The 15,124-nt window shown below is 46.7% G+C and overlaps 1 protein-coding gene across 4 annotated transcripts in view; it reads left to right on the plus strand.

Moving 5' to 3' along the window:
* The window catches only part of LOC119455837 (SWI/SNF complex subunit SMARCC2-like), a 75,673-nt gene that overhangs the window by 44,173 nt on the left and 16,376 nt on the right, over nucleotides 1-15,124 (plus strand). For all 4 annotated transcript variants that reach the window (XM_049669350.1, XM_037717320.2, XM_049669349.1 and 1 more), the window contains 5 exons: nucleotides 2,376-2,498; nucleotides 5,406-5,579; nucleotides 7,117-7,214; nucleotides 7,639-7,908; nucleotides 8,843-8,977. In XM_049669350.1, the coding sequence (XP_049525307.1) occupies nucleotides 2,376-2,498; nucleotides 5,406-5,579; nucleotides 7,117-7,214; nucleotides 7,639-7,908; nucleotides 8,843-8,977 (800 nt within the window). The remainder of the gene's footprint in view (nucleotides 1-2,375; nucleotides 2,499-5,405; nucleotides 5,580-7,116; nucleotides 7,215-7,638; nucleotides 7,909-8,842; nucleotides 8,978-15,124) is intronic.

Genomic DNA, 15,124 nt, shown 5'->3' on the forward strand with positions numbered 1-15,124 from the left:
AAAGTTCGCAAATGTCATTCTGTGCTTAAAATCTGATATCTTGTGGGGGTTGGAAGTTGGCCAAAGATTGGTAGGCCAGTTGGCTTTGGGAGCCCACGATAAAACCACAAATGAGGCAGTGCAGGGTGACATGGGTTGGGGCTCATTTGAAGTCAAAGAAGCGTAGAGCAAAATTAGTTCTGAAGAAAGACTTGGGAACATAGATCAAAATAAATGGGCGGCTAAAGTGCGCAAGTATCTATACCTAATAAGCGTGGACACAGAATGGAGGAAGAGGTCAAGAAAGTTGGCAACTGAATACAGGGTAATTGAAAGTGTAAATAGACAACCAGGGAGCCATCAAAAAGAAAGTGATAGAAACAGAGTGTGAATTGGATGCAAAGAATGAAACAAAAATGACCATGGAGATTTGCAAGATTGGGAATGAATTATAGAAGGAAAAATCTGTATGGTCATACAAAGGGCAGTGCCTCGCTATTTGAAGCTCGAGCTGGTTACCTAAAGACAACATACCGGAGCAAATATTCGCATCAAGATGAGGCATGTGTCTGCTGCAGTAAAAATCTAGAGACCACTCAGCATGTCGTAATAGATTGCGAAGGTATTCACCCGGTGAGACCTGTAGGTAACGTACCCCTTCCAGAAGCTCTTGAATTTAAGGTGGGTGGAAATCAACCAGTCAGCAGTTGAGACAAGCAAGAGACTTTTAGAGTATTGGTGCAAAAAAAGCAGGGAAGAGATTGATATGACCAGATCCGGTTCAAGCATAGGTAGTGGTACAAGGTAGATAGATAAGCTTTGAGGAAAAGAAAAAAAAAAAAAGACTAAGGGAGGTGTATACGAAGATGCTAGAATAAAGAGCATGTATAGCATATCTGATTAACTGAAGAGGTCTAGGTGACCATTTGGCGCCGGCCAGTCTCAGAGGATTCCAGTAAGTAATCAACATCAACTCAGTGTATTGTGTATGGCCTTTCACTTTATTATGGGCTGCTTGAATACTGCACTGGAAACATGGCTTCCGGGGCACTGCATTTCTCGGAAGTGTCTGGGATATTTGGTACAATTTTGTAACTTTCTGCAGTACGAAAAGGGTAGGGAACACCTGAACGTCAATAAAGGAAGCATAATAGCAGCACTTTATCAGAAAAAGTGTGATACATCAGGAAGACATCTATGTGTATGAATATGAGGCCTGCAAGCTTTCGCATTATATTGCAACTGTAATCAACGACTGAGCTTGAACTGGATGATACTGTACTGTGGAACTGTGATTGCTTCTCTCTCGTTTATGCAATGAGCAATTAGATGCGCCATGCCTACCCATGACTTGCAGAAACAGCAAGAATACATTTCCGCAGGCAAGGCAAAGGTTGCATGTGAAGTTTAATTAAAGAAGCCACAGTTTTTTTCTTTTAAACTGTAGAAATTGCATGCATATTATACAATTGCGGACACATGAATCGCGTAACAGTTATGGCTATGCGTCTTGAACCTTGTAGTAGTTTGCGTAGCTTAACCACAATAGTCAATACCCTTGATGTTTTGGTTCTGTTGCAGGTCAAAAAATTTTAACGAATAAGCAGTAGTCCCGTTTTCGCTTTTAGAGCAGCACATTTTTATGTATGAAATTGTCAATATGTCGAGCTGTTTGGCATCTTGTTCTACGTTGATATGCTTGCTCAGGCTTGACTGTGCTTCAAATTATTGCCAGATTTGTATAGCTTCAGATGAGGCAGTCTTGTGTTTTGCACCTGCAACTAAGGAATGAAAATTAAGGCAGCTTGTCAGGTTCTTATGCTTTTTGTGCTGTATACTTCAGCCAGCAGTGGAAGCTTGAAGTTTGCACTTTGATTAACCCATCTTTCTTACCGACCATAATTAAAGAAAATTGATTGCGGGGACATCTTTTTAGTGCTGAACTTTTGCCCCGTCAGAGCATGTGCACCTCCTTCATAAAGTCATCGCTACTTAGAGCTTTGATATTAAGGGCAGATCTTATACTGGTGCCACATGGGCACATTTGATCGTGATCGAGTCCTATTGGGATCGAATTTTCAATCATGATTGGCACCCTTCTGCGAGCATTAGCAAAGGAGCCAAACATGGTAGAAACATCATCCCTTGGTAGAAACATGGTAAAAACATGGTATAAACATCATCAGTGCCAGTGTGGCACTGATATTGAAGGCTAAGCTACCTAGGCTTTAATATTATTTCATATTTTAGTCGTACTTGAGAAACACATATTGTGAAAGAAATGGTTGCAGAAAAGGAAAAATGCTGCATGTTTGTCCTTTTCTGCATACATGCTTTTCTATGTATAGACAAAATATTACGATTGACAAAAGCACTGATGGTGCATTGCATTGCAGGGCCCCTGGCTTTCCAGCCGATTCCTTTCTCCAAGGCGGGCAATCCCATCATGTCCACTGTGGCCTTCCTGGCTTCAGTGGTCGACCCTCGGGTGGCCTCTTCGGCAGCCAAGGCAGCAATGGGTGCGTTCCTTTTTAACGCTAGTAGAGTTTTGCTGCTGAACCTCAGAAGTTGTGCAGTTAATGACAGAGTTCTTTACATCATACCATCATACCCGTTCCAAAACTGTGCCTCCAATTCCTTGTGTTCATCATGCATGCCAATCAAGGGTAGGGAGGGGGACGAAAATGGTTGCTCAGTGTGACTAGCTGTGATCCAAGTGACGCCAGTCTATGATTCAGCAAGCACTTTGGAAGGAAGTAGTTGTTTTATTGCTGTTGTTTTTAGGACAGCCAGAGGACTGGTAGCATGTTTTGTAATGAAGCAGATGGCTTTGTCTTGCACAAATATTTCTTGGAAGTCGAGGGTCTCGAAATATAAATTTCCTTTCGAAATTGTGTCTGGTTTAGTTTAGTGTGTTCAACTTGCTAATCACTTTAGAAGTAAATTGACAGTTGGTTTTCCGAACGTAATACAGTAGGTACGTATATGGTTAAAGTGGATCTAAAAGCCAACATGAAAAGAATTGAGAATGTTATATTTGTTTTGAACTTTTGTGTCATGCCAAGAAATAAGTCGCTTATTTACGTGTGCGTGCGAAGGAGTCAAATTGTTCATCTGCACTTCAAAGTGCCTGCAGTAAATGGGATATCAAAGTTGAATAAGCGATTTTGGACACAATGCACTACCAGGCACTACTTGCTGCTTTCAGTCGGATGGCAAGGCATGTTATGTGTGAAAACTGGCCAGACTGCCCCCCCCCCTTTCTCTCCTCTTTTTTTTTTTTTTTGAGATTGAAATGAACAGAAATGAGCTTATCATTTGACAATACAGTTTGCCAGTTATAAACATGGTGTCAAATTAAAGTAATTGGTAACATATTTGCACAGTGGAGTCAACACTATTGTCCCATGTTTACAAAACTTCAGATCTTAGTAAGTCAGCTTACTTAGTAATCTTAACCTCTGAGTAATCATGCTGGATGATGTTTGCATAGAGTTTAATGCAGTTAAACCTGCTTATAACGAACCTCCATATAACGAATTCCTGGATATAACGAATTTTTTCGATTCCCTGCCGTTACTCCATAGAAGCACATGTATTTGAGACCTCTACGTAACGAAGTGGCAGCGGGAGACCCCCTCGATATAAAGAATTTTCCCCTCCGACCACCTAGAGATTTCGCCCCAAATTTTGTCATTTTTGCGCGAGCAGCAACCGGAAGCACCTTCCCCGCCGCGATGGAATGCGAAGCGAGCGCACGTGTACGTGCGTGCGTGTGCAAGGCGGCCCTGCATCCCTCGACCGCGGGCGTGACCTTTCCCCCTCCCTTCATTGAAATCTGATCCTGCCGCTTGCTGCAGCTGGCCTAGCCCGCCAAGCCGGCACTCTCTCCTTTTCCAGCTGATGTTGCCGACGCGCTGGTACACGCTGTGGCACATCAGACTCGATGAGCGCGGACACGCGCTGTCAAATGCTGGCGGCGTGTGGAAGCGCCGCTGGAGAAGCGAGCGAAGTGACCTTCGTGCTGTTGTCTATCGCTTCAACGCAAACTGAGCGCCAAGAACACACAGCACACAGAAAGCTACGGGCCGCCGACGCACCTACACTGCTAGACTCTGCCCCAACGCAGATCGCTTTCAAGATACGGCCTGCGCGCCGCCCCGCTATTCCTCCCCCCTCGCTCCTTCGCCGGTGCCTCGAGCGCAACGGAAGAAGGTGCGCTTCCTCCCTGCTTTTCTTGCGCGCGCGAGATTTAGACGCGGTCGTCGGCTCCCTTCGCACGTTTTCACTCGCCATTACAGCATACGGCGCGCGGCGACTGCGTTATCGCCCTTGGACTTTAGGGTACGGCCACGCTAGCGGCAAAAACACGCAGCAAAAACGCGCGGCAACGCGTCATGCCGCGTGCCGTGAGATCAAGAACCAATCAAGAGCGACGAGGGTGACGTCACGGAGCCATCACAACCGGAACGGCGCCAGTCCGCGCCATGTTTTCAATTGACGATCGTCGTCTCTCGCATGAAACAACGAGCGCTCGCGGTGTTGCTTATTGCGCTGCCGCGCGGCGAGATGCGCGTGCCACAGTGGCCTCGCGGCAAGGCGCTGACGCGCGGCAACTTGCCGCTTGCTGCATGACGCGCGCGTTTTTTGCCGCTAGCGTGTCCGTACTTTTATATACGGAATATCTATGAGCCAAAACCAATTTTAGGACCACAACGCGTCATGGACACCATCTTTATATAGCAAATACGGATATCAAGGGCCATACTTTTGCTGGCGGAAACCGAAAATACGTCATAGTTGTCGCCCCCGGCACTTTGGGCGGCCAATGCCATCGTCAAGCCACCAAGCCAAGCGACATGAAAAGTCAAAATGGCCGCTCGGGCCGGCGCGGGGTGGCAATTCGCAACGTATGATGCGGGAACGGTCCCACAGTTCTGCGGGGTTACCAATGCATTGAGTTCTAAGGGAGCTGTGCCGGGACCGGTCGAAAACGACGTAACAGCCGGGAAAACGCAGCCCCCGGGAACGTAACAGCGAGGTTCTATTGTAACACTATACGACGCTATGACGCCATCGTGACGCTCGCTCTTCGTTTCCGATGCCTCACGCTTGTGCGAAACGACACGCGTCCACGCATCCGGTACCTAATGTGACATTCCGAGGATGAGTGCTTCGACGAAAACGGAAAACGGGTGCGCGTTACAATTCAGGGTGCGTTAGAATCGTGTAAATACTGTGAACGTCTATTTTTCGAATTTTCGTGCCGAACCTGCATATAACGAAATCCTCTTTATAACGAGGTTTTTCGGGAATTTGTCAATTTCGTTACATCCAGGTTTAACTGTATTACCTTGCTCGTTGAATGGTTTGCATTAACTAAGGTATGAATGTGTCTGTGTTCTTTCTCTCCTGGCAAACTGCAGAGGAGTTTGCCAAGATCAAGGATGAGGTTCCCTCAGCTCTCCTGGACGCACACATCAAGAATGTCGAGACTGCAGCAGCAGAGGGCAATCTCAACCCTAAGGCAGGCCTGGGCATGACAGGCATCGCAGGCACGGGCGACAAGGAGCCACAGGAGAGCACGGCCGAGCAGTCTAGTGAGTAGCCTAGTGAGCAGTTAGGCTGCCTCAGCAGCCTGGCTGCTTATTAGCTCTAGTAAACCTCCTTACCCGTCTGTGTCGCAGTTTACTGCACTGTATGAGTGAATGTTGAGGAAGGCCTATGGATTGCAAGGGCATGTACAGCCGTGGCATGTCGTTTGGAATTTCTTGGCTTTAAAAATATTCCAAAAGGTCTGTGAAACGTGCCGCTAAACTAAGTGCTAAAAAATTGCAAACATTTACAAAAAAAAAGCGATATTATTTTTGCTCTGTGTGCAAAAATACAGGGGCAAAAGAAAGCGTGTAATGTACAGTTGGCGCCAAAAGTTTATGGACCACAGCATCTGCAAAAATGTTGCATTTTTTAGCACTTCGTGAATGTAGCCAGTAAATTCATGCGGTGCTATGCTCACATGTACGGTAAATCCTCATTATAAAGAAGTGAACGAAATGGCAAAAAATAAAAGCTGTGACGATAGCATCCCAGCTGTATGGCTGCACCACGGTAGTAACAAAAAGATGCCCAAGTGATAGCCTCCAAGTCATAGCCTGCTCTGAGAGGGCCATCCTTGTCTCGTTATTGTTCAGAAAAAAAGGTCACCCTAGTCTGCTGCAAGTTTTTTTTTTTTTTTTTTTCGGGGGCAGGGAGGGGGCAAGCAACGTCACTTCCAACTTATGCAAGCATTGTGTAATTCCGTAGTCACTGTGGCTGCATTCAGTTCTGTTGCGAAACATCCCACGTCTGCGTCGCTGTTGGTATCTCCTGAGGTACTTACTTCATCAGTTGCCAGTAAGGGTGTGCGAAAAGCGCAGTTTGTGAGTCAGGATACCAAACTTAAATACAACAAAATTCTCGATTAAACAAAATATTTCACTTTTTGTCCATGGAGCACCATGAACAGTTAAATAACGAACGCCGTAAAATCAGCAATTTGCTTTGTTGTATCGAAATTTCATTGTATTGAAAATAGACCATTTATGCAAATAAGTACAGTCGCTGATCAATTTTTCATTCATGGAAGTCCGATAAGGTTGATATGGACAGATCAGGGTTTATAAGAAGATAAACGATTCCGATAAGGTTGATAACGACCTTTAAGGGCTGATCAGAGTTTATACTGGTCAGATGAAGTTTGACAAGATTGATAATGGCGCTGGGCTGCATGGAGATGAGCAAGGGGTACAATGCTTACGCATACTCAGACAACTCCAGTGGAGTTTCTGCAGTTTTTTTTTTTTTTTTTTTTCAAATGCACTTTGCCATTAAAACACCTAGCCATTTCAGTAACTTGCCCAATGCATGACTGCAATACTGAGGCGTGCGTACTGTCAATGAACATGCAGCTGTGCAGTTATATTGTGGTCGATTCATTCTTGTACATTGACTAATGTATGTATGGTTTGAGGCTACATAAGTGGCTGTTCATTTTCATGTCAAGGTATTGCCCGTGCATTCTGCTTGCCTTGTCATTGCCAGGTGTTGCTGTTCCCTTCGTGACAGTCCATTTTTCTTCCTTTTTGGTACGGCTTTCAGCTGGAGAGGAATCAGAAAAGGCAGAAGAAGGCAAGGAAGGAACAGAGCCCTCGCTCTCTGCAGCTGAGGTCAAGCTGGAAAAGCCGAGCAGCTCTGAGGTAAGGCTTTAGGGTCATCCGTCCACAGCTAAGTCAAATACCCTATTTGCTTGAGCTTGATGTGAAGCTTGCTGTGCTCCGAGTGAAACACATAATCCAAAATTAATCCGGATCCATCTACTGCTGCTACAGCACTTCTGTAGCAGCAGCACTGCTTTGCGACACCCGTCATGGTACCCCAGTGGCTTTGGCATTGCGCTGTTGAGTTCGAGGTCGCAGGTTCAATGGCTGCAACCTGATCGGGGCAGGATGCAAGAATGGTAGTGTACTGTGCATGGGTGCAGGTTAGAAAAACCCCCAGGTGGTGAGAATTATTTCCGTGTCCTCCACTACAGCTTCCCTCATAATTGTATCATGGTTTTGGCACATAAAACCCCCAGGGCTTGATTAATTTTAATTAACCTGTTTTTTTTTTTTTTCTCAGGAAAACTCCTCTGCCTCAGCTGAAGGAGCCCCGACTGCTGCCAGCAGCACCGGAGCTGCGGCCACCCCCTCCGGAGCAGGGGAGTCCGAGGACAAAGCGAAAGCAGCCAAGCTTGCTGAGGAGCCTTCCAAGGAAAGCCCCGCTGCGCCCGACCAGGAGTCCACAGAGGAGCCCAAGGCACCCGAGACAGACCGCGACCGGCTTGTCAAAGATGCACAACTTTCCACGGCGGCCGCAGCTGCTCTGGGTGCAGCGGCTGTCAAGGCAAAGGTGTGGTGCAGTGCTGCTTGTCATTCTGCTTTGAACACTAGCATGTGCTGTATTTAGCCAGCACTTTTTCCCAAGAAAATACATCTGAATACTGCCTGTGGATTACGGTCAGATACAAAAAAAAAAAAAAAAAAGGAATCATGTTTACGACACTGCCAACAGCCCAATATGAGTGTCAGCGTCATCACAAGATAAGGACGGAACGATTTTTCATGTAGGTTGGTGGCAATGACACACTGGTTTCATCACGAGCTTATTCAAAATATTGATATTTTACATTCTGAGCTAGCGACTACAGAACCACGTCGCATGGAGCACTCTTCCGTGCTTTGCAGGATGAGCTGGTGAATTAATTTAGCTGTAGGCCACCATCCTGTTCAATATTATTGCAGACTAAATCAAGTAATGCTGAATATCAACAGTAATGAGCCACACCAATGACTTTATTGAAAAATACATTCTTCGAGTGGTAAATTCTGCAGGTTTCAACTTATCCTGATTGCTACAATCGGAGATGTAATTAAATTTAAATGCACATAATTTTCCTTGGAACACACGAACCTGGGTATGCATTAAAAAGGGCACATTACAATCGGGTAAATAAATATTGCTCTGTGTCCCCTGTGACAAGCATGTGACGCCCCGCCCCCTTGGCCATAATCTTCGTTGGCCCGCTACGCTCGGTGGCCCAGAGCTTTTTGAAAATGCATAGCCTTTGGCAAGCGCTCTTGAGCATTAAGTTTTTCAGCATTCATGTGTCGCACATTATGCCTCATACTGAAGATAAACTGAGTAAGGAGTACAAGAAGTTTGTTTTGCAAAAACTTTCACGTAGAACAGAGGAACATGCAGTGCTGTTGCGCTTAGCATCCAAGTTCATCCTTTGCTTGCGGCTCTGTGTGTAAATGTTGTATCTTGTGGTTGTAACTTTTAGCACCTGGCAGCTGTGGAAGAGCGCAAGATCAAGTCCCTCGTGGCGCTTCTGGTTGAAACGCAAATGAAAAAGCTGGAGATAAAGCTGCGACACTTCGAGGAACTGGAAGCTATTATGGATCGTGAGAGGGAAACGGTGGGTGCACCACTCTATTGCTTGTTTTATAATGTTTGCAAATGCATCTTGCACTGTATACAAAATGTTTGACATGTCATTCAGTAGTTGTACTCATTTGAAAAAGGGTTGCAGCCTTTGACGAGGGTATACAGAATTTCTTGAAAACTTTCAAAGGTGGAATTTGAGACATTAGTAGACATTATCAGGGGCTCCGAAACTGTCATTTTTGGCGCTTCCTGAAAACTTCAATTTTTTAAGAACAGTGATTAATCCTGCGCTACCCTTCAACTCTGCATGTCACAGCAAAGAAAAGTGACCAATTCAGTAACTGGAAGCAGGTTCAACTTTCAGTGCCGATAATGCTCATTGTAATCACCAGCCTTCTCACTGCTATTAAACTTTTTAATCACATCATTTTGTTTTTCTATATTTAGCAAGATCACTTACTCATCCTTTGGTTACCGCCGTCCTTTCTTTAGCTACTACTCTGTTAAAGACACACTAAAGAGGAATGCAGCAGTCGGACAATTTTTCGAACTTGAAGGTAACCCGCCATGGCGTTGGGCTGCTGAGCACGAGCTCGTGGGACTGAATGCCGGCCATGGCGACCGAATTTTGATGGAGGCGAAATGCAGAAAACACCCGTGTATTTTGTAATCTGGAGTCCCCCATTCTACGGTGTGCCTCACAATCTGATGGTGGTTTTGGCACGTAAAACCCCATAATTTTTTTTTTTAACTTTAAGGTGACCGGGGAAGTGTCTGAAAAATTGGTCTGTCGTAAGAAACACGTACAGTCGGCTACTTATAATGTAGGCTTAAGGGGAACTGCCAAAAATTCCAAGAAATTTGGAGTTTGAAAAATCTGTTGGCCACTGTATAAAGTCAAGTTTGACTCTGGTTAATTCAATCCAACCAAAAGTCCCGGCCAGTGCCCATTCATTTCTATGGACCTAAACTTTTATTATTTTGATTCTAAGATTGTCCTTTGCAGGATAATTCGCATTGACCAATCAGCATGCAGGTACCTGGCCCCTATGGTGACCCCATTAGCGACCTCTTAAGCAGTAGCGTCTGTCTTGACAGAGCTTAGGGGACAGTGAATGCATAGAACATATGTCAAAATCTCCCATCGAAAACGACTATTTTCGGCCTCCCCTAGAAAAGTTTTCCACCAGTAAAGGCAGCTCAAAATGTCTTATTATGGTAGTTACACAATTCTAACGCGCATGTTTTTTCTTTCTTAGGAAAATAGCGGTGAAAACTGCATTCATATGATTGGCGGCATAACACAGCTGTTTTGCGGAGAAGCTCAACTTTAAAAACCATGGGGCAAATCAGACTTTAGGAAAGTAGCCATTATTGTGCAACACATATTACATTCGAACCCAACTACAGTATAGACCACTTATAACATAACCGTTTATAGTGCAGAACTGGCTACAACGAGGCCTTTTCCAACTCCCGTTTACCCTCCCATAGAACTCCATGTATACGCATACCGCTTACAGTGCAACCGCATGAGACGAAATACCGGTTCTAATGCGGCTTCCGCGGGAAAGTCACGCCGACAAGAGCGGCAGCGAGCACGCCTCTCAACAAGGTGCGTGCTCCCGACCGGCGTATGCATTATTCAATGCAATCAAACTCTGGTTAATTCGGACTTATTTGTCTGCACATTGGTTAATTCGGACTACTTTCGGAGCTCGGTGAGCGAGGAGCGCCGCAAATGTGCGACGCAAAAGAGCAAGAATAGCGCTAGCGTCCAACCAAAACGAAGCGGCGGAGTCCGCATTGCCACAGCCATCAGTTGAAATCGTACGTGAAGTGACAGCAACGCCGGAATGCTTAGAGCCTATTTGTGTCTTTAAAGCCTGTATTCTTGCGTTTACCGCCGCGCATAACACCGCGTTGGCCGCAGGCTTTCCTAACTCATCCACAATCGCGTCGATAGCGGCCGCGGTTTTCTCCGCAGCGGTTGCGGCGAACAGTAGTTTCGTTTTTACTCGGTACGTGCGTCGGCCGCATGCCTAAAAAACTGCGTAGTCGCCATCGATGATCGCATAGATAGCGACCGCGGTTTCGACTGCAGTTGTTGCAGCGAATAGTAGTTAATTCGTCCAGACTTGGTGCGTGCGTCGGGCGCATGCCTTCAGCACCGTGCGCAAAGTCGCCGTTCATAATCGTGTCGATAGCGGTCACGGTTTTTTCCGCAGCGGTTGCAGCAAACAGTTATTTCATTTTGACTTGAAAATCAAAGCAAAGCTATCGAACTTGAAGAGCACCAGATACATCGCGATTATGTTTTTGCCAGCTCACTGGCGAAAACGTAATCGCGATGTGCGCGCGATAGTACAAAGCGTGTCTACATGCTTGGTAACTACATGTTTTGCATACATGCAGGGCTTGAAAATCGTTGTTTTGGTTATAGTGCGGTACCGCTTATAGTGCAGATATTCGCGACTCCGGCCACTTACATTATAAGCGGTCTACACTGTATATCGAATCCGTTTACATCGAATTACCCCGTATATCGAACATTTTTGAACACCGTAATGTTACAATGACAATATATAGCAAAAAGTATGGTTACATCGAACAAAAATAGCAGCCGCTATCGATATATCGAACTTCAAGCAGTGCAAAACTACCCCAGAAGTTGGCTTTCCCGTGCGGCGACCAGGCGAGCCGCCATTATTCCCCTCCCCCCCCCTCCAGACAAAATGGTGTAGCCCAACTGTGCGTGTGTGGCGCTGCTTTCGCTCCCTCGGACAGCCACCCCCTAGAAAAAGTGGTTCAACTACTCTCACTCATGGCCACGTGCGCCTGCATGCGATTGGCTTGACTGCTTCAGTGTTCTGTCATTCGTTGAGTTGCAAGATTGTGTGCATAGTCTCGTCCTCAGAATGCTGTGCTCGTCTGCTCCGTAAGAGATGGCTGCCGCGAAGCGGCAGAACCTGCCAATATCCGCAAAGCTGGAAATCATCAGAAGAACGCGGAGAAAAGAAGTCGGATGTCTCCGCAGCATACAGCATCCCAAGAAGCACACTGAGTACGATATTGAAAAATAATGCCAACGTTAGGGCTAACGTGGACAAGAGACCAAGTGCTACTGGCGCCCAACGAGTATGCACGGCTGCATATGAAGACGTGGAGGCAGCAGTGTACAAGTGGTTCATTGATGTTAGGTCGCGGAACATCCCTACTTCTGGCCCCATAATTGAACAGAAAGCGAAGGATTTCGCTTTCCTTCTGAACAGACCCGACTTCAAAGGCGGCTCAGGTTGGCTGCTGCATTTTAAAGAGTGTCACAGCATTGTCGGCCAGGCTGTCACCAGCGTGCAGAAGTGGATTGAAGAGAATTGGAGCAACATCACGACAAAGTACCATCCCCGTGATATATTTAATGCCGATGAGGACTGCTTTGTTCTGGAAAATGCTTTCGAGCATAACGCTGGCATGTCGCGATGACAAGTCCCACGGCGGGAAAGTTAACAAAGCTTGAATATCGGTGTTGCTCGCCACCACCGTCGATGGATCGACCAAGCTTCGACCACTCATGATCGGAAAGAGCAAAGCGCCGCAGTGCCCAAAGAATGCACTTTCTGTTCCGGTAATCTACAGGTCCAACGGGAAACCTTGGATGACAAGCGAACTTTTTGGAAACTGGCTTAAGTCCTGGGATGATGACCTGGTAAGCGAAGGCAGAAAAATCTGCTTACTCGTTGATAATTGCTTTGTGCACTATCGTAAGCTAAGCATCAGCAATATCGAGCTTCATTTCCTGCCGCCGAACACAACCTCGGTGTTGCAGCCTTTAGACCAAGGTGTCATTCGTACACTGAAGGCAGGCTATAGAAAGCGCCTTGTGCAACGGCTTTTGCTAAACCCTCGCACTGACCGGGAGTTGAAAATTGACATCCTGGGCGTAATAACGATGCTCAGGGTGCGCACAGGTCCTTGAAATCCTTGAAATTGAAAGTTCCGTTTTCAAGGCCTTGAAAGTCCTGGAATTTCTTTTGCGTCCTTGAAAACCCTTGAATTTTGGGGGTTTTCACGGGTCCGACAGTGCGACTCACATTATATGGCAGTTGAGGGTGGTGCCGGCAAACTTCATTGCTTTCTGCAACGCCAGAACTGCGAAGTCAAACTTCCTGCTCGAGGAAGAAGCGAGCGTGCATCCGCCACGCACTTTTTTTCTTTTTTTTTTCCCTCTGGCTTGCTTCGACTTCTGGGTTGACCAAAAGCGATAAGTTGCTGGCCACAATGAGGCTAGAGCGTCTCGTTCTCCTCGGAAAAAATACAAGTTGTGCCATCATGTTTATTTGTAACGAAAAAGCAGTTACATGAATCTTAATCGTTGAATTTGGTGTTACAGTGAAAGCTCATTAATTCGAACTTTCGGGTTAATTCGAACTGATGGTCATGGTCCGGCCACATTATAAAGGCGTCTATGGGTTAACCAACTCGTTAGTTCACGCGCGCATCGGCTCCTCTATCGATAATTCGAACTGCGCGCCGCTGCGTGGTGGTATTTTATACTGCCGCCGCAAGCTTTCAAGGCTCAACGATAGATGGCGCGAGCGCAGCGGCGTCACTGTCGTCATTGCGCTCGCTCTTCGCATCGTGTGGTGGTTCGTGCCGGAAGTGTCTGCGTAGTCTCCGTGTCCTTTGTGTGCCGCACATTCAGTTGCTAGGCCTCGTGTACGTCAGAGCTACGAAGTCGTTCGGTGCCGTGTCGCTACGATGTGACGCTGCTCACGGCCTTGCATATGTTGGTGCGGGCCTGGGATCAGGTCACGGCAACAACTGTTGCCAATTGCTTCCGCCACAGTGGCTTTTGTGTGACCAATGAGGGCACAGCTTGCGAGCCCGACGAGCGCGAGGCCGTGGTCATTCCTGCCGGATTGCGGGATGCGCTGGAGGACGTGACCTTCGACTACTACGTCGATGCAGATCGCTGTGCAGAGGTCTGCAGCACAATCACCGACGATGATATCATCGCGAAGGTGACTGGTGGAGAAGCGCCCGTCGTCGATGTAGGTGCGGATGACGAAGAGGATGATGCACCCACGCGGCCCTCAGCTTTGGAACTAATGGAGGCTATGCATGTCGCGCGTCTATTCTTCAGCTTCGAGGAAGACGCAGAGGATGCTTTCTGCCACGTTCGAGCGTTGGAAAACAAGGCTATGGCGATCGCATTCAAAGAAGAGAAACAGACAGTGATCACGGATTATTTTCGCAAGTAAATATTTTGAGTGATTTTCCAACAACCCGGTCTCAATTCCTGCTGTTTTTTCAATGAATTTCGTTAGTTCGAATTTCGGTTTAATTCGAACTCATTGGGCATCCCCGCGAAATTCGAATTAACGAGCTTTTACTGTATGTCACTTTTTTTGGGGGGGGTGTTCGCCTTGGGCTGGATTTATTGGCAAACCACTAAAAACAGGTACAGCCTCATAGCCTGAGCGTTGTCTGTTGGCCACATTGCGCTTTGTTTATCTGCTTGTGCGCTCCGGTGCCGTCGACGCTTTGTTCGCTTTTTTCCCTGTTTCGGTTGTGGTGCGCACGGTTCAGAATAATGCCTGGGAAATGTAAATTCCGAAGCGCCTGGCTCAGCAACGACGATTACAAACTTTGGGTTGCGCCGGATACATCGGACTCCCACCGCGTGAAGTGCACAACCTGCAGAAAGACCTTCGACATTGCTTCTATGGGCGAATCTGCTCTCAGAAGCCACGCGAAAAGTGCAAAGCACTGTGAACTCATGCAAATGGCAGCTGGAAACTATACAGAACTACCTGGCACCAAGCACAAGCGAGCGGTCCACTTGGTTGGCTCCATCACAGGCGACTCATCTAAACAGCGCCTGCAAGTCACACGAGGTGGTTACCGATGCAGAAATTCTGTGGACAATGAAAGTGATTACCTCCCACTATTCGTACAGATCATCTGCACAAACCGGCGACTTGTTCAAGCGGATGTTTCCCGACAGCGACGTGGCTAAATAGTTTTCCTGCGGAGAAAAAAAATTACCGTATGTTGCGTGCCATGGGCTCAGAGCATTTTTGTTATCGTCCTTGCAACAAGAAGTACAGAAGTCTGACTATTACGTCGTGCTTTTTGACGAGTACCAGGAAAACTCAAAGCAGACAAAAAGGCGCAC

The sequence above is a fragment of the Dermacentor silvarum genome, chromosome 6, assembly GCF_013339745.2.
Source record: "Dermacentor silvarum isolate Dsil-2018 chromosome 6, BIME_Dsil_1.4, whole genome shotgun sequence".
NCBI classification, from domain to species: domain Eukaryota; kingdom Metazoa; phylum Arthropoda; class Arachnida; order Ixodida; family Ixodidae; genus Dermacentor; species Dermacentor silvarum.